The 24,228-nt window shown below is 41.4% G+C and overlaps 2 protein-coding genes across 2 annotated transcripts in view; both read left to right on the top strand.

The window, feature by feature from the left end:
- Nucleotides 1-3,196: 3,196 nt before the first annotated feature.
- On the top strand, nt 3,197-15,067 carry KLHL24 (kelch like family member 24). The gene is made up of 6 exons (XM_054385685.1): nt 3,197-4,147; nt 7,981-8,165; nt 9,337-9,455; nt 10,539-10,727; nt 11,139-11,327; nt 12,411-15,067. The coding sequence occupies exons 1-6, from the start codon at nt 3,228-3,230 to the stop codon at nt 12,609-12,611; spliced, it is 1,803 nt and encodes a 600-aa protein (XP_054241660.1). The 5' UTR covers nt 3,197-3,227; the 3' UTR covers nt 12,612-15,067.
- A 6,991-nt stretch (nt 15,068-22,058) lies between these two features.
- Nucleotides 22,059-24,228, top strand: part of YEATS2 (YEATS domain containing 2) — a 46,252-nt gene continuing 44,082 nt past the window's right edge. Inside the window, exon 1 of the mRNA XM_054385945.1 lies at nt 22,059-22,158. Coding sequence (XP_054241920.1) covers nt 22,059-22,158 — 100 coding nt within the window. The remainder of the gene's footprint in view (nt 22,159-24,228) is intronic.

Genomic DNA, 24,228 nt, shown 5'->3' with positions numbered 1-24,228 from the left:
AGGCTTTACTGGTAGGAGGTGTCAGGGCAAACGCTTCACAGACCTCACTTGCTGATCCCTGAATTGAGCTCTTAGATTATTTCTTGTGTAGACAAGCCTACAAGCAGTAGAGATAAAGGAAGTAGAGAAGCCTGATCTTCTGGTGAACTTAACTTAATTTAGAGATGTGCATGTGCAGGTAAACCCATGTTAGAGCTGTCTGTATTTGTAAAACATTTTTAACACCTGTTGATAGGAAGTGTGATTTGGTTTTCCTTTCCATTTTTTGAATGGGCAGATTCTGTGGTTTGCTCAAGATCTGTCTTTGTTGACCCTTGCTCAGGGAAATAATCCAGTGCATCTTGTAGTTTGTTGGTTTTAGAGGTTGTGGGTTTTTTTTGTTTGTTTGTTTGTTTTTTTTTTTAATAGGATACCTTTCAGTAGTAGAAAACCAACATTTTTTTCTTTTGCTTGATTTTTGTCTTACTGAAGATATCTCAGTGTTGAATTCCCTCACCAATTAGTGCTTTATACCACAGAGTCTGTAGGCATGCATAAGGATCCTTGTACAGACAGAAGGTGCAGACAGGTATATGCTCTTGTGTTTCTCTCTTCTGTGGGCTACACAGCTCAGCTTCAGGTACAGAGTCCCTTCCACCTTTCCAGCTTTGGGGTGAAATATGGGGCAGGCAGCTAGAGGTGGTGACATTTTAAAGCTGCCAGGGAAGATTTAGCAGAAGGCCAATCTGAACATGTGATAGTGTTACTGGCAGTCTTATAAAATTACTTACTGCAGGCAAGTCTGCAGAAGTAATTAACTGGATAGAAATAGAAGCATAATACATTCAAAAGCAGTAATTTCTGTAATAGAGTGTAATTCTTTTTCCGTTCTATTCTCTTATTTGTGAATTTTTAATATTTACCTCTTCAATTAGTTTTTGCTCCATGGATTATTTTTTAAGTTTCCATTTTTTTTAAGCCACTGGGACATTTAAGAAAAAAAATATCCTTTTGCTGACCACTAATCTTAAATTGTTCCAAGCATAAAGCAGACATTGCTTCCTTCAGTGAGTAGTCATAACCCAGAGCCCATAGTTCCATTTACTAGTGGTTGCATAATATAGTGTGTTTTTAAGTCTTAACTTCTCACATAACAAGGAAGATTTAATCTTGAAGCATGTTTTTTACTGCTGTGCTTTGCCCTTTCATGCAGTACATTGGTGTCCTGTTCCTGATTTCAGAACAACTTTGGAATAGCTCCATTAACTTTAGTGAAATTCTCCTGATTTAAATCTATGTCAATAGAATAGAGCCTTTATATTTTCATTGTTACATTTCCCTTTTCTGCTTCATTCTGCCCGCTTTCTGATGCTGAGTTGTGTGGAATTAATTGCAGATCAAGTTCAGTATAAGGGTGTTAGCGGCAGAGCTGGTGAGGTGGTGGTTGTTGTTGTTGTTGGTTTTGGGTTTTATCCAGCCTGCGTCACTACAGGGTAAAACGGTTGTGAAATACGTTGGATAGAATATCAGCTGCAGATGAGACTGCCTGTTTGTGCCTCTTTAGAATCTCTCTGAAGCAATTGGTTATTAGATAGGCTCATTGCATCAGTGTTTTTCAGGCATTGGTGACAACTGATCCTAGTTAATTAAAATTAAAACATTTGTAGGGTAAGCGAGCCATACCAAGACTCCACCTTGTAAATATGTGCAAAAAGTAGCATATGGAAAATGGTAGTTTTAAATCCTCTTTTCTCAATGAGGAAATGTAGAGCACACATTCTTTTCTTGCTCTTTGTTAAGATGGTATCTTTTAAAGGTGCTGTGTAAAAACTCTGTTTAGAAAAAGCAAGCTCATTGTGTTCTATATTAAGCGATGACATAGCCAGCCTTGGTCTGGGTTACTGCAGCTCCAAAGGTGCAAGCACATCAGGAAATTAAATTGCTGTGAGAAGCTGGCATATGCTGACTGTGTAAGTGGGGAATGAGGGAAACTGAGTATAACCTCTTGAAAGCATGAAAAAGAATTCCATAAACTTTAAAAATAATTCAGTGCATGTTCCTCCAGACATACAAGTAAACATTCCATGTTATGTGGAATGATAGGTACATCAGGCCCAAGAGGATGTTTGACAAGCCTCTTGCTGCCTCTGTATTTCAGTGGACATTGACTCAGTTCAGGAGTGGCAAAAAGTCCTATTTCTGCTAGGGCGGTTGATCACATTGCCTTCAGTAAGCGCTATCTGCAAAATCAGCAGCTTTTTCTTCACCTACAAACTTTAATATTGGCATGTGCTAACATTAGAGTACCTGATTTTTGCAGCTTCAGCGCTCTGACGATGTGAGTGCGTGTTTGTGAACTTAGGGGAACAGGATATGCTATGTATTTGAAACTGGAAAGTGTTTGAGCAAGAGGTTCTGCTAGCCATTATTTGGCAGTAGCACTTGGGAAAACAGAAAACCTCCCCATCCTCAGTAAAGTACCCTTAGTTCCTATTGTCAGCAGTTTTACACAAACAGATGTAGTTCTTTCTGCATTCCATTTTGAGTGCTAGCTGTTTACATGCATTTTTAATTGAGAATTAGATTGTTATCAGTGAACTAATTTTTGGATGGTAGGAATGAACAGGTAAAAACTTAGGGCCAAGGTTGTTCATTTAATAATGGAATGTTACTAAACGCTAGTATTAGAAGACTTCATTATGATGGAGTTTATAATGAAAATGGAGTGACTTAACTGAATTGTTATTTTGAAAATGGCAGTCTTTGTTTTTTTCCCCTTTTGACTAGTGCTGTTATAGTAGTGTTTGGAGGCTCCCGCTGAAATAGAATTATGCTGAAAAATGAGAAAGGCCCAAGCTTTGGATCTTTATCCAGGAATTCTTTGGCTTCTGGCAGATGGGTAATATGCTGGAGTCAAGGTCTCAGTTTTTTATTGTTGTGAAAACTGAAGCAGTGCCAGTGGTGCTGGGATATTCAGAACTTGTAATCCATGGCAGGTGTTTAGTGGGTGTATTTGACATGTAGCAGGTTGACACTACGTTGTTTTTCTCCCTGTGACACTTTCACCTCTAGTAAAGGTCAAGAGTTGTACCAATTTTTAGAGTGACTAAACAAGTACCTTGATCTGATTGTCCTGATGAAATTAAGACTATACCAGACTGAAGTGTTTTCGTTTTTCAGACCATAGCACTGCAAAGGAGAAACTCTTCAACTTTTTCTCAATGACTCTATAGCCAACTGATGTAACAATGGTACTAATACTGGGACGCAGACTGAATAGAGAGGAGAGTGGGATACGAGATTCCCCTGCAACCAAGCGGAAAGTGTTTGAAATGGACCCAAAATCGTTGTCAGGCCCTGAGTTTTTTGACTTCTCCTCGGGATCATCCCATGCTGAAAGCATTCTCCAGATCTTCAATGAGTTTCGAGACAGCCGCCTATTCACAGATGTCATTATCTGTGTGGAAGGAAGGGAGTTCCCCTGCCATCGAGCCGTTCTCTCAGCCTGCAGCAGCTACTTCAGAGCCATGTTTTGCAATGATCATAGAGAAAGCAGAGAGATGTTAGTTGAGATCAATGGCATTTTTGCTGAAGCTATGGATTGCTTTTTGCAGTATGTATACACTGGCAAGGTGAAAATCACGACTGAGAATGTGCAATATCTCTTTGAAACATCGAGTCTCTTTCAGATCAGTGTCTTGCGTGATGCCTGCGCCAAGTTCCTGGAAGAACAGCTGGATCCTTGCAATTGCCTGGGAATCCAGCGCTTTGCAGATACACACTCGCTCAAGACACTCTTCACCAAGTGTAGGAATTTTGCTCTGCAGACATTTGAGGATGTGTCCCAGCATGAAGAATTCCTCGAACTGGGGAAGGATGAGCTTATTGATTACATTTGCAGTGATGAACTGGTGATCAGTAAGGAGGAGATGGTGTTTGAGGCTGTCATGCGCTGGGTGTACCGGGCGGTTGAGTTGCGGAGGCCAGTGTTACATGAAATTCTGACGCATGTCAGGCTCCCATTGTTACACCCAAACTACTTTGTTCAGACTGTGGAAGTGGACCAGCTGATTCAGAATTCCCCAGAGTGCTATCAGCTGTTGCATGAAGCCAGACGATACCATATCCTTGGAAATGAGATGATGTCTCCCAGAACTAGGCCTCGCAGGTGAGGAACTTTATTTTTCCTTATTTGTGTAGGAAAGGGACATGGGTGGATGTGCAGATGTTTGATATACACATGCCCAGGAAAAAATCTCTTGCAAGATCATTTTGTTTTGCATTCTGGAGCTACTGTGGTTACATTTTTGTCCTTCCCCATGACATGTGGAGCTCACACGTCTTGGAAGTGTACATAAGTGAGTCGTTTTGCACAGATGACTGTTTCTATGAAATAGACAACTGTTCAGGTAAGTGAAGTTACACTACCTTGCAAGTAAAATACTATCCAAAGGTTAATGTTTGCTAGGTTAGATCTTTAGTTGCTTCATATACTATTTCTCCACCTTCTCTTCGTAACGAAACCATGTAAGTATACGGCATGCTGTGAAGGATATGGATGGGGACGCATATTCAGAGCATTCATTTGCCACATCACAAATATTTTACAGGTGGAGTAGTACATGGATTTGTAATAGACCATAAACAGCAGAACAACACGTTGTTAACTGTAAAGAAACTAAATTTTGCATTTCTAAAGAACTATGAAGCAGTTCCTGAAGTATTTCATGTTTATTCTATGACAAGAGACTAATAATAATTCAGAACTGGTGCTGCTTAATAATGTGTTACCCAAATAGGTGACTGAAGATGCAAGAAGAAATGAGGAAGAGTCCATTAGTGGCATTTATGAGCAATGGTGGTTATGGTTATTTTTTTCTTGAAAAATATTTTCTTGGTAAAAGCCTTAACTCCACATGATAGCTGACATGACAGTTTATTGTTAAGTCCCACTGGTTTAAGCTGTAGTTAGAAAATCATGTTTTCTCTTAAGAAAATGCAACAATCTGGACAAACAGATTGTGTTAGAAGTTACTCCTTTTTTGTTTAGTCATATGTGGTTGCAGTGCAGTTGACTGTGCAGAGAACTTTTTTTTTTTGGCATGTGTTAAAGGCTTGCCTGTTGGGGGGGCAGGGGTGGGAAAGCCTTGGCAATCATTTTCCCCATCAGTTGGCTTTGGAGCCTTCAATCCTGACCTGAGAGAAGAAATCGTCTCAAACTCCATGCAGCCCTGCTGGCAGGTTTTCTAGGGTGTACGCTGCTGTGGAGGGTCTTTGGAAGCTTTTGGTTCACAACAGTTTGGTGCAGTGGTAGTGTCTGAGGCATTTCATACCCTGAGTCTGGGCCTGAAGGAGAAGGGATTGTGGGAATTCAAACTAAAGACCTCCTTGTTTCATGAGCAGTTGGAGGGGAGCTGTATTGTGTGGTACTTGGTATGTTCATACATTTATTGCTCAATTTCATAAAGCGAATGCTCTGGCCTAAGTTCTGTCAGGGTGCATTGTGTGCATGTACTTGAGAATTGAATAGCCTCAGTGTAGCATTCCACTTTGTAAATGCAGGACCTTGTCTAGTACAGGTGGTTTCTGAAGTTGGGGGGAGGATGCTGGCATTTTGTGGATTTTGTTGGGTTTACTGTTCAGATTATTACTGCACTGTGAATTGGAGTAGGCAGGAACAAGAGAAGTAATTTATAAAGAAAAAAACTGGCTGTCCTCCCAGCAGGAATTTTTTACCCTTTTCTAGACTGCATTCATGAAATAGTTCTTTGTCATTTTGTTTCTGTTGCCTGTTTGTTTCTGTTGCCTATAGCAAAAAGAGATCCTGTTTTAAAACAGTTACTAGGTCCCCCTTTCCCCATGTTTCCCTCACACCTTTTCTGGGTACTTCTGGGGGTTTTGTAGGGGAGAGGACACTGGAGAGCTCTTCTTTTGTTCCTTCCTCCAATTTAGTTTATTATATAAACTGTTTCTAAAAGTAGACAGGCTGCAAAAAAAATTTCCACACCAGTGCTTTTACTGAAACTTCTGGAAATTGTGATTCCATGTATGGTTATGTATGCACCTATAGGAGAACTGTGTTCTGCCCTTGGCTTTTAAAAGAACAGTGTGGACTCCAACTTACAGTTGTGTGGGTTTTTCCCTTTTTGAAGGCAGTGAAGTGTTAACTGAAGTAAACAAAAGTTTAAAATGTGGCATAACGGCTGCTTGCTTGCTCTTTTTCCACTAGGCATGGTTGACAAATGCAGGTCTCTTTGAAAGAGCTTTTCAGCTACGTACTTGCAATGACACAGTGACATCTTGAGGTTGCCTCTCACGCTCCTTTTAAATCTCTCTTGTCCTCTGCTGGTTGTGTTGCACAGCAGAGCTTGGAAGGAGATCAAGCAGTGAGCAGTAATACGTTTACATAGAAAAGCAAAACAGTCTCTTCCTAGCTTTGAATTAACTTCAGATTTTCATGTACCTGTGGATTCCTCAATCACACAGTTTCTGTTAAGCTGTTGGGTGACTTCTTGATGACAGGAAGTCTCCTGGAATCTCTCTGCTGTCTGTTCTGGCTCACCCTTGTTGTTTTTCTTACACTGGTTCTTGTGAAGTCTACAAGGAGGGCTTTGAGTTCCACTGATTGAGATCACACCTTCCTCTAATGTCCATTCAAATATATCCTTAGTTCTTTTCCAGAATTAGCCTCTGTCTGTATGTTCTTTTTGTGATACATAGGTACTAACACATAGAGAATGTTTCGAGGATTTTGTGGGTTTGAAATATTGTATAAAATTAGTTTCTTTAAAGAGCAAACCTCCATCATAGCAATTCATACAGCTTTCTTTGATCCAAGGATATTTGAAGAATTGAGTTTTAAAATAAAGGTTGATAATCTGCTACAGGAAGCTTTTCAGTAAGGAAGGAGAGACCTTGATTCCAATCTAGAAAGTAATCAACAGACAAACCTTTTGTACATCTGGTTAGCTAGTCTATTTGGACTTGCTTCTAAAGAAAATGATGAGATTAGCATCTTGCTTTTAAGGAAATTCAACAAGGAAAACAACAAAAAGGCTTACCGAAAATGAAGGAAATCTTGGGTTCAGTTTTACTTAATAGACAGCAGTCCTTCAGATAACTGCATCAGTGCAAAATCCTTTAATATAAAAATGCCCTGGAAAGGATTTTGGTAAATGCTTTAAAGGAATCGTAAGTTTAAGAGGATGAATAAAAGTTGTTGATAGTTTAATTTGCACATCAAAGGTGGTTGGTTGATTCTCTGCATTTAAATGTGGATTAACATAGTCAAAGGAATAGCAAAACTTTTACTATAAAATGTAATGCAGAAGCATCAGGTTAGTAGAATGTGTGTGTGGAATGGACCTTAAAGTCTTATTTGTGTACACTGCAGACTGTATAATGCTTATTTTTCTCACGTTAACGTTTAGTTTCTGGTTTAGGCTTCAATTTTTATTTCAGCATTCAGCATTTGAATGTTTCTTTCTGTGACTACAGTTGTTTTGCATTGGCTGTAAGGTCTCTCTCTTTTCCCTTTGTGCCTTCAGCTTTAGGCTTAGCCATGTAAAGTATTGTGAATTTTGTAAAACCTGGGGAGGGGACATGGGGACTGGTTTCATTGTGAAACAAATTACTCATTTTCTCAGGTCTTGTTTGAACTCTGTGTACAGAGAGATATGAGAAATAATAATACTAGAGTAAGGGAAATCTGCATTGTTTGATTGTTTGAATTTTGCATGGAATGTTGTGCAGTGCAACTCCAACACTTAACACGGAACAATCCTTGATGTAGTAACCTGCTGTGTAATGGAAAGGCTGAAACAGTGTGAAAAACCTCTTACCTATTTGCTAAATGACTTTTTATTCGATACTTTTTTTTCCTGTAGAAATTAATGCCAGAGTAAATGATACCATTTTCACAGTTTTGAAGACAATGTTGCTTGGCCTCCATGTAGTAATAAATATCTTTTACATCTTAGTTTTCTGTGTTCCCTGTTTTAGATCAACTGGTTATTCTGAAGTGATAGTTGTTGTTGGAGGCTGTGAACGAGTTGGAGGGTTTAATTTGCCATATACTGAGTGCTACGATCCTGTAACAGGAGAGTGGAAGTCACTGGCTAAGCTTCCAGAGTTTACCAAGTCCGAGTATGCAGTGTGTGCTCTACGGAATGATATTCTTGTTTCAGGTAAATAATCCTAAAAAATTAAGACTTCTTTTCTTTTCTTTGTTGTTTCCTTCGTTGGTTTGGGGTTTTTGTTTGGTTTTAATGTGGTAAATATTTGTACTGTGAACTTCAAGAAGTTCAATTGAAAATCACTTTCTGATGTAAATGGTGAACACCAGCTCCAAACCAATCTTCCTGCAGGCAAAACTGTTTTCTGGGATTTTTGTTTAGTATTAATTGTCAGGTTTTTATAGCTGATTCCTGGATATGAATTATATTTAAAAAGATTGATACACTTGTTAAGTGTGCTGCTTTAAAATAGAGTAGTGGCCTGTTTGCAGCAGCAGTTGGAAAAATTACATGCGGAAAATCCCAAGCAGCCTTTTCCCAGCAGCATTTTCTCTGCTTCAAGATGTGCTGTGTGGTGGATGAAGACACCAGTTGCCTAGGAGCACTGCAGCGCTGGTACATTGTTGGGGATTTGTTTCTATGGTATGGCTGTGGAGACTCCAAAGGAAAAGCAGTTAAAGCTGCTTCTCATCATGGGAATGTAAAATGGAAACTCCTTTTAGCATCCATTTAGGGATCCATTTATACCTGCCTTTTACAGTGAAGTGAGCAATAGGTAATAGGGTTTTAAACAACTCCTTCAATCTTTTAGCAAGGGTATATTGCGGGGCAATATATATAAGCTGATGGTTTAGCCTCCAAGCCCTCACCTGTTAATTTAACCAAAAGGCTTGTCCTCTCACATGGAGTACCTCTGTCATTTGAACAAAAGGTAAAGAAAAGGAGGTGAATGCACAAACCAGAGAGGTGTTGGGAAGGTGCCATGAGGCACAGGGTCTGTTAAGATTTTAGTTGTCTCATTCAACCCCTAACATTCTGTGATTCTGTGATCTAGGTAGTGACACCAAAGGAGACCTGAAGAACACAGGCAAAAGTCCTTAAAATGCATTCCAATCTCCAGAAATAATCTTATGTGATCTCAACTTGTTACTGGGAAAGGCATACAATTAAAGTCACTTACTCAGTTTTCAGTGTTTGAAATCTGCTGAAACTGACTTTCTCCTAAGATACAGATAGGCTTTTTTTTTTTTCCACTTAAGAAGGACACAAAGTTTTCATTGCTCACTATAGAATGTTAATAGTTGAATTTCTTATTCAAATTGGCATATTTTTGTTTTTAAAGGTGGAAGAATTAATAGCCGGGATGTTTGGATTTATAACTCTCAACTTAACATTTGGATCAGAGTTGCCTCCTTAAATAAAGGCAGATGGCGTCACAAAATGGCTGTTCTTCTTGGTAAAGTAAGAGAAGTATATTTATCTTTTTGTGTAGTGGAAATACTTGTATATAAGAAAACAGTGGAGAAAACATACACAGTTAGCATTTCATATTTCTTACCTGATAATCTAAAAAATATTCATATAGATAAAATATTTTAAATGCTTCTGCTCTTTGTCATTCAGACACTATCCATGGACATGAAAATCTTGGTATTTAGTGTTGGTTTTTTTTGGGGGGGGGAGGGAGGGGTTGTGGTGGGGTTTTGTTCACTGAATTGTCTTATCCTCAGAAGCAATTCTTTGGGAAGCAAAGAAGCATCTAGATTTTCCTGTGCTTCAAAAGTGCAGTCAAAAGTTTAACAGTCTGCAGTTACAGAAACTGGTACTGCTCTGAATGTCAGTTCTTGAGTCTTTGTGTTTGAAATAAACCAAACATGTGCTGTGAGGAGGTGGGAAGTTTTGCAGTGTTTTGAAAGCATACGTTCCTTAACATAAGATCAGGAGCTAGCTGGGATCAACTACCCATGGGGATTCCATTAAAAGCTAAGGAAATGTGCATGTGGTGTCCCTTGGACTCCTTAGAGATGAGACTTGCAGCTGGAGGGAAACTCAGAAGAAGGTGAAGACAACTAATAATGAGCTCTCTGCTTAAATGTGAGAGAAGGAACAGGAAAGAAAAGTTTACAAACTGAGAGGAGAGAGTATATTTTTAGGCAAGTGGGAAGAAGGTGAAACACAGAAAAGCAAAGGTAAATTCAGATGGACCTTTGATGCTGCAGTAGCTGAACGTAATCTGTAAAAGAAAAATGCAGAGAAGTGTCTTTTATAACAAATGCCATTCAAATAGGAAGTTTCTATCTCAGTATCAATAATACCATTTGACATGTGTTTGCATTGTCATTCCACATGTGACTAAATGGAACTCTCCAGGGAGTTTTCACTCCTGGATATGGTCATTCTCCTGTGTGTAAATTAAAAAAAAAAATCAAGGGAAGTATCCCTTCACAAACCTACCAAATTAGGATTCTTGCAGCTTTAATTTTTAGTTAAACACAGTAACTCCTTCAAAAGTGAAATGGTGATAATTCTCACCACTCTACATAGGTATATGTTGTTGGAGGATATGATGGGCAGAACCGCCTCAGCAGCGTAGAGTGTTACGATTCATTTTCTAACCGATGGACAGAGGTGGCTCCCCTTAAAGAAGCTGTGAGCTCTCCAGCAGTCACCAGCTGTGTGGGCAAACTCTTTGTGATCGGAGGTGGTCCTGATGACAACACGTGTTCTGACAAGGTCAGTGAATTGTATTTGATTGCATCTTCTCTCCATGGTAAACGGTACTGCTGGTTTGAAAGTAGATCAGATAGAGATCTGTTCTGCTGAATGGAGTATGGAATTAATTATAGTACCAATAATCCAGAGTAGAAAAGGCTAACTCTAATACACTGTTACTGTGTGCAATCGTGGATATTATATTTGCTTCACAAGTTCTGTGAATTCTTTAAACCTGACATTTAGGAAAATAATGTTGAATACAGTGCATATATAGCCATTATTGATACATGGACCCATATGGTGACTTTATTTTGGGGGAGAGATACTGCCTACCAGGTATTGCATCTTTAACTCTCCTTGTATAACCTGTATGGGTGTGCCAGGTTATTTCAGTTAGGCTTTTAGTCTGAAATGCATCTTTGTTTCCAGGTTCAGTCTTATGATCCTGATACTAATTCTTGGTTGCTCCGTGCAACTATCCCTATCGCAAAAAGATGTATCACGGCTGTGTCTTTAAACAATCTGATCTACGTTGCTGGTGGGCTTACCAAAGCAATATACTGCTATGATCCAATTGAGGACTACTGGATGCACGTACAGAATACATTCAGCAGACAGGTAATTAACCCTAAAAGGCCTGTAGACATCTGAAAGGTTTGTTTGGGTTTTTTCACATGAACATCTTGGCATGAAATGTGTCTTTGATTCCAGTCTCGCTTTACTTCATCTGTATAAATTCAAAGCTTCACAGAAGAGAGTGTCTGAACCAATAGCTTTTCAGCTGTCACTATTAGCCAGTCCAGGTTTTTTTTGAGTAGTTACTGTTGGGAAATAGCATAACAGTGTAATGGGTGATGTTTTAATTGTGTAGCAATTGATCTGTTGTCAAGTTCTGCTGCATGTTTTAATTTAGGCAGAAGATAGTAATTGTCATCTTACTGATAAAAGCCTTTCAGTGTAACACAAAATATTGATGGCTGCTTTTACAGTTTGAAAAAGCCCCACTGTAGAGCACAGAAAGTGTCTGACTTAAGCAGCAAGAGGTATATCACTTCCACATCTGGAACACTGAGCAGATTTTAAAGATGTGTCCCCTTGGTGCTAAAGTGTGTGTATATCAGTTAATTTTTTCCCTGTGTTTTTAAAACACTATGGTATCTATTATTTTTTCTATCCTTTCCTCTTCCTTTGTTTTGATCCTATGTTCTCTGTTTAACTGAATATTTTATCCCTGCCTGCTTTAAAGGAAGAAAAGAAATCCTTTAAGAAAGACATAATGCATTCTTTCCTTTTGCTCTCCCCTCTTGACATCCCCCTTCTTTAGCTGTTACTCCTCGAAGGCCCTCCTCCTTCTTTCCATTTCTTGCATTAACAGTATCTTCTGAAAACCTTTGTTCTCTCCCCCTTTCCTAATCTTAGATGTTTAAATGGTAAATGCAGTGTTTGTCTGTATTCCATTGTATCCCTTGTCCAAGCTATGCATAGTGAAGGTTTAGACCTGACACAGTCTTTCCTGTAGGATTGTGTTGCTACTTTGTCCAGTGGTTGTGCTTTGTGTGTGGGCCCTTTTGGGAGGGAATAGTACAGGCCGGTCTGTCTGCAGGCAGGAGTCACAGTGCTGCCCTGCACTGGGGTAGGCATGCAGGAGTGGAAGTCTTGGTTTTCAAATAATCATGTATTCCTTTGTATATTTTTAAACAGGAAAATTGTGGCATGTCTGTTTGTAATGGAAAAATCTATATCCTTGGTGGAAGACGAGAAAATGGGGAAGCCACAGACACTATTCTTTGTTATGACCCTGCAACGGGCATTATCACAGGAGTGGCAGCCATGCCCAGGCCAGTATCGTACCACGGCTGTGTGACCATACATAGATATAATGAAAAAGGCTTTAAACTGTAATTTTTTTCCTGAAAAAAAAAGAAGATGATGGCATGAATGAATCCAGTGGTCTGCTGCAACACAGGCTTTTTAAAGATTCCTGGAGTGGGAAAATGCCCTTTCCCTGCCTAAGTGTCATATGAGAACTATATCCTGTGCCTTTAGAAAAAGGGTTAATTTAACTTGCAAAATGAGACTACAAATCTATGCAGTAACCAGAGTTCAGTTATATCTGCTGTGGCTCTGATACAAGAGCAGTAACAGTACATTGTACTGCTGTTCAGAAAATTTGCCCTATGTATTTAATCTTCTGTAATGAAAATCTTGGAAGCTTTTTGGGAAAAGTGCCTTCACAAGCATTTGTGCCTGTGTCCTGAGAAGCTATATCTGCAAGGTGTATCAGGTTCTGTTAATTGGAAAAATACATAGACAAGGAAATGTCAAAGAATGATCTAGGATAATTGCCTACAGTTAAAAGAAGGCTTACATCATTTGTAATTCATAGCACGTTATTCTGACAAGCAGATTGCTTGCCTCAACCAAATGGATTTTATGTCAGATCATGCATGGTTTGGAATTAAAAAAGCAACTACAAAAAAAAACAACCAACCACAAAAAACAAAACGAGCTGAAAACATTAGAATCCTTTGGTAACACGTTTTTGTGAAGGAGGAGCTGGTTGTTCAGTGAGCTACTGCAGCACACTGCAGTGATGACTGTACCTTAATGCTATGGACTTCATAGTGTTGCTGTATGTTCATCAGAAGGACAAGGCTGCGTGACATGGAAAACTAGTGACTGCTGGGGTGCAGGCATGCAGCTGTGAAGCAGTTCTGGAATCTCAGTTTTTAACTTTTCGAAAGTATGCCTGGAGTCTGAAAGTTACTGGGTTGGCTCTTTGCTCATTGTGAAGTATTTCTAAACCATTCAAGGAATAAAGAATGATGAGCTCTGAATTCTTCCGCTTTTCTGAATCACCTGGTCATAGGAGGTAGGGACTTGGGTTGCACCCTACAGCTTATAAATTGTTTTTTTGCATCTCTCATCTGCAGGTGGCAGAGTACCTACCTGCCAAGGATTTCTTGGCCTTTGTTCAGACAATCACTTACTCTAGCAGAGTTAAATGACTGTATAAGCTGCCTGGCCATAGATAAGAAGTTCTGGAATGGTCTCTCCTGTCACCAGAAAAGTTATCTGTGGGCCTGTCCATGTAGCCCAATGCGGAAACTCCCACATGTTGTGGATAACTTTGAAGCCTAGGAAGTGCCTGGGGTTTTTTGTTTTTTGTTGGTTGTTTGTTTTTGTTTTGTTTTTAAGTTAAAGGTGTTTTTTATGTCCTCCCTGTATTTCTATACTAGGTCTCTTTATTTCCAGGACACAGTTGTGTAGTTGAGGTACAAGTTCATAAAAACTGAAATAGCACTTGAGAATAGGAAAATGAATAGGATTGTCTGTGTACCAATTTCCTGTTAATCACCAAAAGCCTCAGGAACTGCCTTTCAAAGGAATTCTGAGGACAGCAGACAGTAGGGAAGTTGGTCAGTGCCAGGGCAGAAAAAAAACCCATAAGGCCCCTGCAGAGACAGCCCTGGCCTCAGGGTTCTGGTCTCCCTTGTTTGCTCAGGAGGGTGAAAACAAGCACCATCTCTGGAACGTTGTTTGTTCCATTGGACTTTCTTCATCTGTTTTCCCAGAGTATTTTTTCATGAGATGGAAATTCTGACCCTCAGTGAAGCTATGCCAAACTGGGAGTCATCATTTTCAGCAACATATGGTCATGACTTTTAAAGAGCACTGGGAGCTGCACTTTGATACATTAACTCATAACCTCAGGAAAAGACACAGATTTCAGTTCCTAGCTGAATACCAAACACTGCTTTGTATATGTTACACATACTGATAAAATACACATCTGTATATCAGTGATGTCATTAGGAAGTCAGTCACTGAGCATGTACGTTCACATTGCCCTATGAAGAAAGTCCCTCTAATGCTGGATAAATGCATCAGATAAATTAATCCTTTTCTAAGTGCCTTGTGTTTCTGCCCACCAAGTGTTACTTCAACAAGGTAATTGCAGTACTTGTGAATAAGGTCCCTCGATAGCAATGGGAATTGGTGCAGTAACGATGTTCTGTACTAACTCTGTACATAACTTGTGCCATCAGTGTAAATGGAATTGTAAAAAATGATATGAGCACTTCATTAGGATGCCATTTGGAAAATATTCTTCTTGCCTTTCATTTCCTTTGTTTGTATCAAGACTTGTAATGTCAATCATCGTGCTAAACTGTTTTTAAACATTCTTTATTCTGTAGGCGTAGGCCAATGTCATTTATGTATAAGTATCTTTTAATCTGTGTTCATAATACTGCACTACTCTTTAAATAACAAAGATACTGCTTTCTGTTTTTTTTGAAGACTCATTTTATAGTTTAGTTATCTTTTCTTAATAAATTATGTACCATTACTGTTACCTATTATTTGGAAAATGACAGTGGTTAATGAACCAGTAAATGCAGAAATGTAGAAGAAAATCTCTGCTCACAGTTCTTGAGAGACCTGAATTCAGTGCTGAACAGTTAGGTGTGGTGCATTGCTAGGATGATAGTTATTCATGCAATGATTTCCATAAAAGAAACTGATTATTTTTTTTTTTTGCTTTACTCTGTAAATAATTTGTACTTACAGCCTGCTCTGTTAGAACAATTATTTTTTGATGTACTAGAAAAGAAAATTCAACTTTGGTTTAATGAAAATGTAGAAGGATTTTTCTAGAAGGATGCTTTAATTTGGGAAATTGCATTCCTGAGCCACCTGTTCTCCAATGCATTTCATTTAAGTATGGATTGAGTCCCAAGATTAAAACTTTCAGTATCTTGCAGATCTAGCTGCTTGCAGTTTATGGGTTTGAGCAGCAAGTTGGGTTTCTATGTCTCAGCTAGGAGAGAAAACTATTAGTATCATCTAGTAGAATCAACAGCTTTCCATCACAAATGATGAGAGGTTTGGTAGCTTTTAAGTGGAGACACCTGCACAAAGACATAATTTAAGTCTGACCATACATGGGAAGAGGGCTCCAGTATCTTCAAAGTCACACCTAAAAACCAAATTTTAAGTCATCTATTGTTTTACTTCACTAAACAGTTAATTACATTTTCGGTATTTTAAAAAGAAACTAAAATTTTTCTTTCTCCATTTTGATGTCCACTTCATGAATTGCATCTTTCTCTTGAAAAGAAAGTTGACGTTTCCCTGCAGCCTGGCTTTCAGAAGGCTCTGGATGTATAACTTCAGTATTGCCTTACCATGCAGCCTGTAACCCTCCACTTTTAGATACAGGAGATGTTTCCCTCCCTTTACAGCCATCAAGTGTGTAACATTGCTTGGTAATCATTCAGTTTTACCTGTAGACTCCCTTCTTAGTAATGCTTATGTAGACATAATTTGAGGAATCTCTTCCTGGTGTGCCTGGTGTGCTTTTTGGGGACTGGGCACCCAAGGGTGTCCAGAGCTGTACTGTTGTGTTGTTTTTTTTTTTTTTTAATGGCACCAATGCAGTTCTCATCAAAGACTCTTCTTGCTATTCTCTGAAGCACAGATAGCTAATGTAGTTTATGTTGATATGGACTCTTACCATAATTTACTCAAGCTTTTTAAATGGTAAATTTAAATGCAAATTTTTGAGAGAGGCTGATGATGTAGGAAAGAGGAGTACTTGCTGCAGTAGAGGTTCAGAGGAAGCAGCATTCACCACATTATCTTAAACAATTACTCAGTTTATCCTGCTTTTGTTTGATTTGAGCTGCAAGGACAAAACAAGCAGCAGTCCCACTCCCTCTGACTTCAGGTTTCCCTCCTGCCCAAAGCACAGTAGTGAACCAGACCTGTCACTCGCAGAGATTGGGCAGAGCAGTGAACTTACTCCAGCTCCATAGAGATAAGAGAAACTCCTTCGGACACAGTGAGAGGTGGCAGGAGGAAATGCAGAGCATTTGGGGTTTGTGCATTTGTCTGGGCTTGCTGAAACCAAGACCTTGTGGATGCTCATTAGTTTGTAGAAACACAGGTGGTAAAAGGACTTCATGTTTGTCAACTTGCTGAACTCAACTGGAGTGATAAAATACGCGTATGTGGTCACAGTCCTCCAGTGGCAATCTTCAGGAAAGCCAAAGGTTCATTTTTCCTTATTGCCAACTAGGCAAGTATATGTGTTTTGGTTCTTTTACCACTGAAGATGGCAAAAGCCAATTTAAGAACATGAAACTCAATTATGAAACTCAACAGACTTGATCACTGTGAGGCAAAATGAATGTTTTCATCTGAATGTAATCTTGTGAAAACAAAGTACAAATGAAATGGTTTGTTGTGTCTGATTTTAAAATCTGAGCAACATATACTCAGAAAAGGTAAGATGAGATTTTAAAGCAGAAATTTGCTGTCTGGTTGGGAGCCAAGCAGTGGTTTTTTTTCCTGTATATCCAGCACACAAGTTTCCTCAGTGTTGAATTATTTCAGGTGGCATTAATAAACATGGATCTTGCTCTCAGTTTATAACAATTGTGGCAGTGCTGTGAGCATTGCTACAGAAGAGCGAGCAGCCTCCTGCCTTCCCCAAACCAGATGTGTGAATCACATTCTGTGTGCTAGCCTTGCATCAGCTCTGCCAAATTGTTATGCATATGGTCACATTACTCACAATGTATGGCTCTGATAACTACTGTCTAAGAATGGTATTTACAGCAATGTGTTTTCCACTGCAGTGCTCATATCTGTACCTGTGAGTAATTTTCTGCTCATTTTGTGATAATGCTATTATAAGTAATGCACATTAAGGCTCCTCTGTACAGCATGCTGATAATGTAATTATGGCTTGCTATGTATTATTAGTTTTAAAGAAAATAATATCTTAATTTTGAAAATACCTGTGCCTTGAGTTCACCTGTATTTTTATCTCTTGTGGAAAAAATGCTTGGATTACTTCTCCCAGTTTATCTTCATCGGGCTTGGTCTTACTGTCCAGACTGTTGATGTCCTCCTCAGAGAAATAAACCTTGCTGTTTAATAAGTAGAATAGTTAAACCTCTTGTTTAGAGTATACCTAGAGTGCTTCCAGTGCTATGGCAGATTTAGTCTAGGGAAATCAGTATTTTTTTCCCAATTTTTTGTTCCTAGCACTCCTCAGTGACAAAGGATTTGAGTTTAGGTAGGACTTCTGTCCTTACCATGTCCAGTTTTTTGTTTCAGTCAATAGCCTGCAACATATCTGAACACTTCAACTTGTCATCCAGGAACCTCTTGTTCAGTATACGCAACATGAAGCAATAATATGGTGCAGCAGAGCAATAAGCAAATCGAGAGACCTGAATGTAATCTACTGTTACTAACTTCATCAGTGTAAATGCTGGACCTGTGAGTCATTCTCCTTTTGGTGCAATTTGGACTCGGACTAATAGGAGCTACTTGGCCATGGAAAGAGAATTTACCTCCTGAACTTTTAATTCAGATGATATTTTATCTTCACCTGAAACCATGTTTTGATTTTCCTTGGTTTTGATGAGGAAAATAGCAGTTCATGTTACTCCTTTATTTACTGAAACAGAGAAGGCGTAGTTCCACAAAGAGCTGATCATTGTCTTCGAGGATGACCTGGTACAGGACAAAGGACATCTGAACAAGGGCAAGTGCAGACCACTTCTGTGTGCCAGAGTCAATGTAGCATTATCTCACTTACAACATTAAGGTCTTCTTCTTGTGTTGACAGTAGAAAAGTGATTTTGTATTGTAGCACAATTGCAATAACAGCTGTTATATTTAAATATATTTCTTGCATAATTCTTTGAAAGTTTTTTAAAGTTCAGTGTACCTAATAAACATTTGCCTTTTGAATAGTTCACTGTGTTTTATTTAGGTGATGAGAAGTTCCAGAGGGGTGGTTTGATGGTGCACAGAGGAAACTTCTTCGGTTTATTCTGGGTCATTTAACTTCTTGGATTCTGCCCCTTTGCAGTCTCTGTATCTATCCATCAATCCACTAATCTGTCTCTCAGTCCAGGTGTTTATTTTCCCTGCTCATCTTTCTGTCCTGATTATGGAACTTGGTATGAATAAAGGCAGTCTAAGGCTGTGCTGAAGAGTAAGTTTAGAATGGGAGAACTTACAAAGCAGGGGGTGGGTTGAGATGTGAAATACTGGTTAGTCCTGAGTATTGCAGCAGGGAAAGAATATGAACTGACAGGGAAGAAAAAATTAGCATGGGAAATTAGGAAAAGATAACATAATGCTAGGAACAGGCTGCCCAGGGGGGTTGTGGAGTCTTGCTCTGGAGATACTCAAAACCCACCTGGATGCATTCCTGTGTGATCTGATATAGGTGATCTTTTGAGGTCCCCTCCAGCCCCTAATGTTCTGTGAAGGTAACCAGCAGCAATACAGGTTGGAAAGCTATAGAAAGTTTATTCTCCCAAAATGAACTGCTTTGACATCTTGAGGCCCCATTTGCAGATGGGAGAGTTAGGGTTCAGACTGCAGTGGGGGGGCCCTACTGCAGTTGAACTGATACAAAATATTTATTTTAGTACTGTTTTAACAGATTTCATCCATCTTTTCTAGTGGAATACTTACTGTACTCTGGCTTTCTCTTCCCCTAACATGCATTCTGCATCTCAGACCTAGAACTTGCATTTCATGTAAACCTAGTGTTGCCCTCTTGCCCAAAACATTTCTTTTAGCTATTGACACAGTCAAAAACAGCTTCCATAGCTTTGTTCTGTAGCCCACCACTGAGATCTAATCTGTATCACAATTGTATTCCCTTTCATGTATTCAGATGTGGAATGTTCTGGATACACCAAAATAAAGCCTAAGTAGCCATGATAGTAAATATACACTGTTTCTCTGACACAAAGAAATAAGGAAAGAGCAGATCTTTGTAGAATTGGTGCCAGACATGCTGCACTTTAACTTAAATGGACATGATGGTACTGCTATGACACTTTTTTCCTGCAGCTTGAAGATGTAGAAAACTGAAGTAGCTGTACTCGTTTCAACAGTTTTGAAACAACCCCCGCATAGAGATGAGAGAGTCTATGTTGTGTTTTTGAGATACATAGTGACTTTCAAACACCTCTTAACAAGAAATAAAATCTGTCCAGCCAACAGTGTCAGCTGCAGTTCTAAAGTGTGGCCAGGCTTGTTTACAGCAACCAAGTGGCTCTTGCTGTACTGACAAAATTAACTTATGACCAAGTTCAATGCTTACAGAAGTTTACTTTCCCGAATTAATGTGGTCTGAAAGGGAATCCACAGACTTGAAACATTTTAGAGGGCTGGGAGCTAGCTTAAGACATTTGAAGTCTTAAACATGTCAGCAATGTTTTAACAGCCTCTTCCTTTTTCCATTAGGCAGGAAAAAGGAAGAAAATAAAACTGAACTACATGATCTACATACTTTTTCTGATGAGCATGATAGAAATTTGAGTACAAGAACAGCCTCCATGCATTTGTCATAGCTCACTTTCGTTGCTTGCTGAAGAGTCAGAAAGCTGTTGTTGCAGTAGTGGTCCTGAAATCATGAAAAAAAAAAAAGAGGATTTCAAGGACTAAGCATTCAACATTCAGCATACACTTGCTAATCAGTGGCCTCATAAATAAGAAATGTGTGAGTAGGACATTAATTGAGGCTTATGTGTGAGCTGTGGGACTACCGAAGCACTCTTTGCCATTAGCTGCATCTGACAGAGGGATTGCAGCCTGGCCTAAACCAGACAAATTGTGGTGCTAACCACACTAATTTGGGTTATTTTAGTGCCAATTTTAGAGGCTACAAACTAGGGTGAGCAGTAGATATGGTTATAAGGCTTGTTAGAAGTTTGTTGTTCGTGAGATCATTGCAAGAACTCCCTTCCGTGGACCTTGCATGCACAAGAGGTACAGCCAGGCCACGACTGCCATCCCACCCGTGGGGGCCTGCCATGCTCCTGTGCACTTGCAGGCTGTTTGGATCCTGCAGCTAGGTCAGCCCATGCCTGACTGCTTGGGGTGGTGGGCTTGGGCTAAACATCCTTTCACTCAGTACCTGCTGTATTAAAACGTCCTCCTCTGATTTTACAAGGTTGTTGTACCCACTAAGTCAGGATTAGGCCACTATGTTAATATATCTAAAGAGAAATATTCTAGCGTGGCTAATCGCGGATTTTCCTGGTGTTGAGGGTAAATGGCTGCCCCACAGCCCACAAAATCTCCGCAGACCCTGCCGGGCAGCGGCGCGGCCGGGTCTCCACAACAGCCGCGACCCCAGTGCCATTGCCTTTGCCCGAGAGCCCTTTCCCGCTCCTTCCTCTCCTCAGGCACCCGTCCCGGCTCCACGCTGCCCTCCACCTCCCGACGACGTGACACCTGCCTGCGGCAGCAGGTGTAGACCCCCCCTATTGGGGAGGTCTTCGGGCCGCGTCCCGCCCCTTCGTCGCTGTCCGCCTGCGCGGGCCCCGCCCCGACCGCTGACGGGCAGCCAGGCACACGGCCCTGCGCTCATGGCGGCGGCACTGCTGTCGGTGGCGGCGGGACGGGGCGGCGGGGGCCGGCGCTGAGCCCCCCCCTGGGGCGCGGTCGGGGCGGCCAGTGCCGGGCGGCGCCGGTGCCGGGCGGCGCGCGGCGGGGCGCGGGTGAGCGGCGGGGCGGGCGCGGGGGGAGGGGGAGGAGCGCGCGGCCGCGGCGACGGCTTTGTGTGCGCGGGCGGGGGGAGGGGAGCGGCGCCGGGCGCGCACGTGGGCCCTGCCGCGCGGGCTCAGCCCCGCCCCGGGGCGTCCCGGCACCGGCCCGGCCCGACCCTTTCCCGTCCTGGTCGCGGCCTCGGCATTACCTGACGGCCCGGCGGAGCGCGCTGGGGGCTGCTGTCCCTCCCGCTCCAGCGGGGCCGCGCAGGGGTGCGGACCAGCTGCCCCGTCCCACTGGAGGCGCGGCACCGTCACCTCGCCGTGAGGAAGCCCAGCAAGGACGCGGGTCGGTGCTGAAGCACCTGTGTAGGTGAGGCCACGGTGTCTCCCCGTGTGTCTGGAGCGCCCGGCTTGGCCATGCAGAGCGTTCCCCGTCCCGGTGACAGAAGTGGCTGTGCTGAGCGAAAGCTCCCGGGGCCACTCATCAGAGTACAGCCAGTGCCCTTTGCATCCCAGCACGGACTTCCCTGGCGGCCGGACGCAGGAGGCTTTTGGCTTCAGCGAGCAGTGGTTTGCCAGAGCAGCACAGCCCTGGCTGTGCACACGTGGGCTGTGGTGAGCTGCAGGGCTCAGGAGGCATTTGAAGCTCCTGACCTACAGAATGGAACCGGTTCGGAGCTTCACAGCTGTGGTTAACCTGCAAGAGCTGGGGAAGGTCCCAGCTCTTTCGGGAGGTTGGAACCTGCCCCAGAAAAGGTTGCTTTAGCTGGCATTAATGCTTTTATTTTGCCTCGCAGGAAGTAGTGGAGAGAACATGTCTGGGATCAAGAGAGTGATCGCGGAGAAGGATCCTGACTATGAGGAGATCACCATCACACATCCCAACAAGCGTCACAAAGCAGCTGAACAGTCAGGTAGGAGCTGTTGAAGTGAAGGCATCTCCTGGGTAGAAATAGAAATGCTGTCTCTGGATGTTCATGCTGTCTGCAAACTGGTCAGGAAAGGGCTGGAGGAGATTCTGAGGGCTCAAAGAGCAGACATTGTGGTACTTTTGCACAGCTAAATGAAGATGTGATTGTTGTACATGGAGCCATTGCTGCCTGCTAAATGAAACATAATTAAGGCTTGAGGATGCAGACTTTGGTGTGGGCATGGGCAGCTAGGGCATGATCTCTCCAGGGCCCTCTGTGCTTTGGTTCTTATTGCTTGCTGCATCTTCCTAGGAGTTAGCCAATGCTGGGATTTACTCCAACCTGTGCATCAGTTCTGCAGCTGAAGCCAGCTTCCAGAAAGTTTGGCAGCCTGTTTACATTCTGGGGGATACTGGTCACAGTAGAGCTTGCGAGGGGCTGAGGAAGAAAGAGTTCCATGACCCTGTGGTAGGTAGACTGGTTCTTGGAATATGGCAAGTGTTTGCAAGAGTAGGTAGGTAAAGTGAAATGGAGCAGTGTGAGATGGAAGGGAGGAGGAGGAGCAGCTATCCAGCTGAAGGAAGGTGAAGGATAAAGAAGTGTAGTGGAGAGAGTAGCTGGGTGAGTAGGTTTGTATTTGGCACGCTTGGATATGCTTGCTTTGGGAACCAGCCTGTTGGCAGAGTGCCTAGGACAGGTTGCAGTCATCTCTGGGCAAATGAGAGTAGAGCTTCTTGCCCCTGGGACAGGGAGTAGGCTAGTGGGTTTTGGCATAGCACAGCTAGTGAGAGAATTGTGATAGGAGGAGCTGACAAACAGTGAGGTGAGAAAACTGAAGCTGTCTGTGGGATCTGAAGACAGTCCAGGAACACAGCAGCATGCCAGAGCTGTCAGTTGAAGAAGGACATATGATGGTTTCATGGGTGATGTTTTGGAAGACAGTGTACAGCGGGACAAGTCTGAGGAGGCTGAACTGTGGGATGAATGTGTTGCTGAACAGGTCCTGTCTGCCAGATCAGTTAGGGGCCCTGACAGTGGAGCTGGCTGTGGCAGAAGAGTGGCACCACTCCCAGCTGCTTGCTGTGCTTGACTGCTTAGAAGTCACCATGCTCAGTGGTGGAGTTTCACAGGGACTGCAGGCAGTTTTTTAATCCAATTCTGAAGCAACTTTTCAGAAGATTTTAATAATTAGCAGGCAAAGTCTCAGGGATTTGGAAAACTGTCCTCACCAAAGTGAACTCTTGGACCAGGTGATTGCTCCAGACTAGATTCTTTCTTCCTGTAATGGAAGATCTCCAACTTTTGATACAAGAATTTCTTAAGTATACAAATTTCACTAACACAGTCTTAATTAGGGACTGTGGTTGATGCTAAGCTGGGAAAAATATGAAAATGAAGTGTTCTTAAAAGCTTCTGTAATATAACCACAAATTCTAGAGTGCTTTAATTGTCATACTGCTGGTGTTGCATGGCATCAATCTTGGGAAGAGATGCTGTTGTCCCCGTGTGAACTGTCCATATCATACCTTAATCTGTTTAGGTTTATTTTAAGTGTATGTGAACTTCATAAGCATGGTATTCAAGGCTGGAGGGAAATTATATCCCTCTGTTTTTTAATTTTGCTTTTCTCATACACATTCAACCATAATGCTGTTTTATTGTAGGCTTGAACTATTTCTAGTCCTTATATATATATATGTATATGTACACACACGTATCTGTGTGTGTATATCTGTAAATAAATGTTTAGGATATGCCTGATAAATATAGAAGTATCTGTTGCCTTACTCTGGTAGGTGCATGATCAAACAGTAAATTTATGCCAGCAAAATTTTGACTTGTTTTGGATTTCTTTAGTCTTTCTATTGGGATATTGGAAACCTCTTCAAACAGATGTACCTTTCAGTAAAACAAATGCTTCCTCCAAAGCTCAAAACAAAACCCTGGTGCCTCCTATTCCATGTAGAACCAATGTGGGATTTTTTTTCAGAGGAGCCCAGGCTGTTTCTGTGATCTGCTTTGCTGTGGGGTCATGGCACTTCTGTCACAGGCTGGAGGGCCTTTTCCAGACTT

Source organism: Indicator indicator, chromosome 13 (assembly GCF_027791375.1).
Source record: "Indicator indicator isolate 239-I01 chromosome 13, UM_Iind_1.1, whole genome shotgun sequence".
In the NCBI taxonomy this organism is placed as follows: Eukaryota; Metazoa; Chordata; class Aves; order Piciformes; family Indicatoridae; genus Indicator; species Indicator indicator.
The sequence above is the reverse complement of the archived record's forward strand: the minus strand, read 5'-3'. Positions and strand labels throughout refer to the sequence as shown.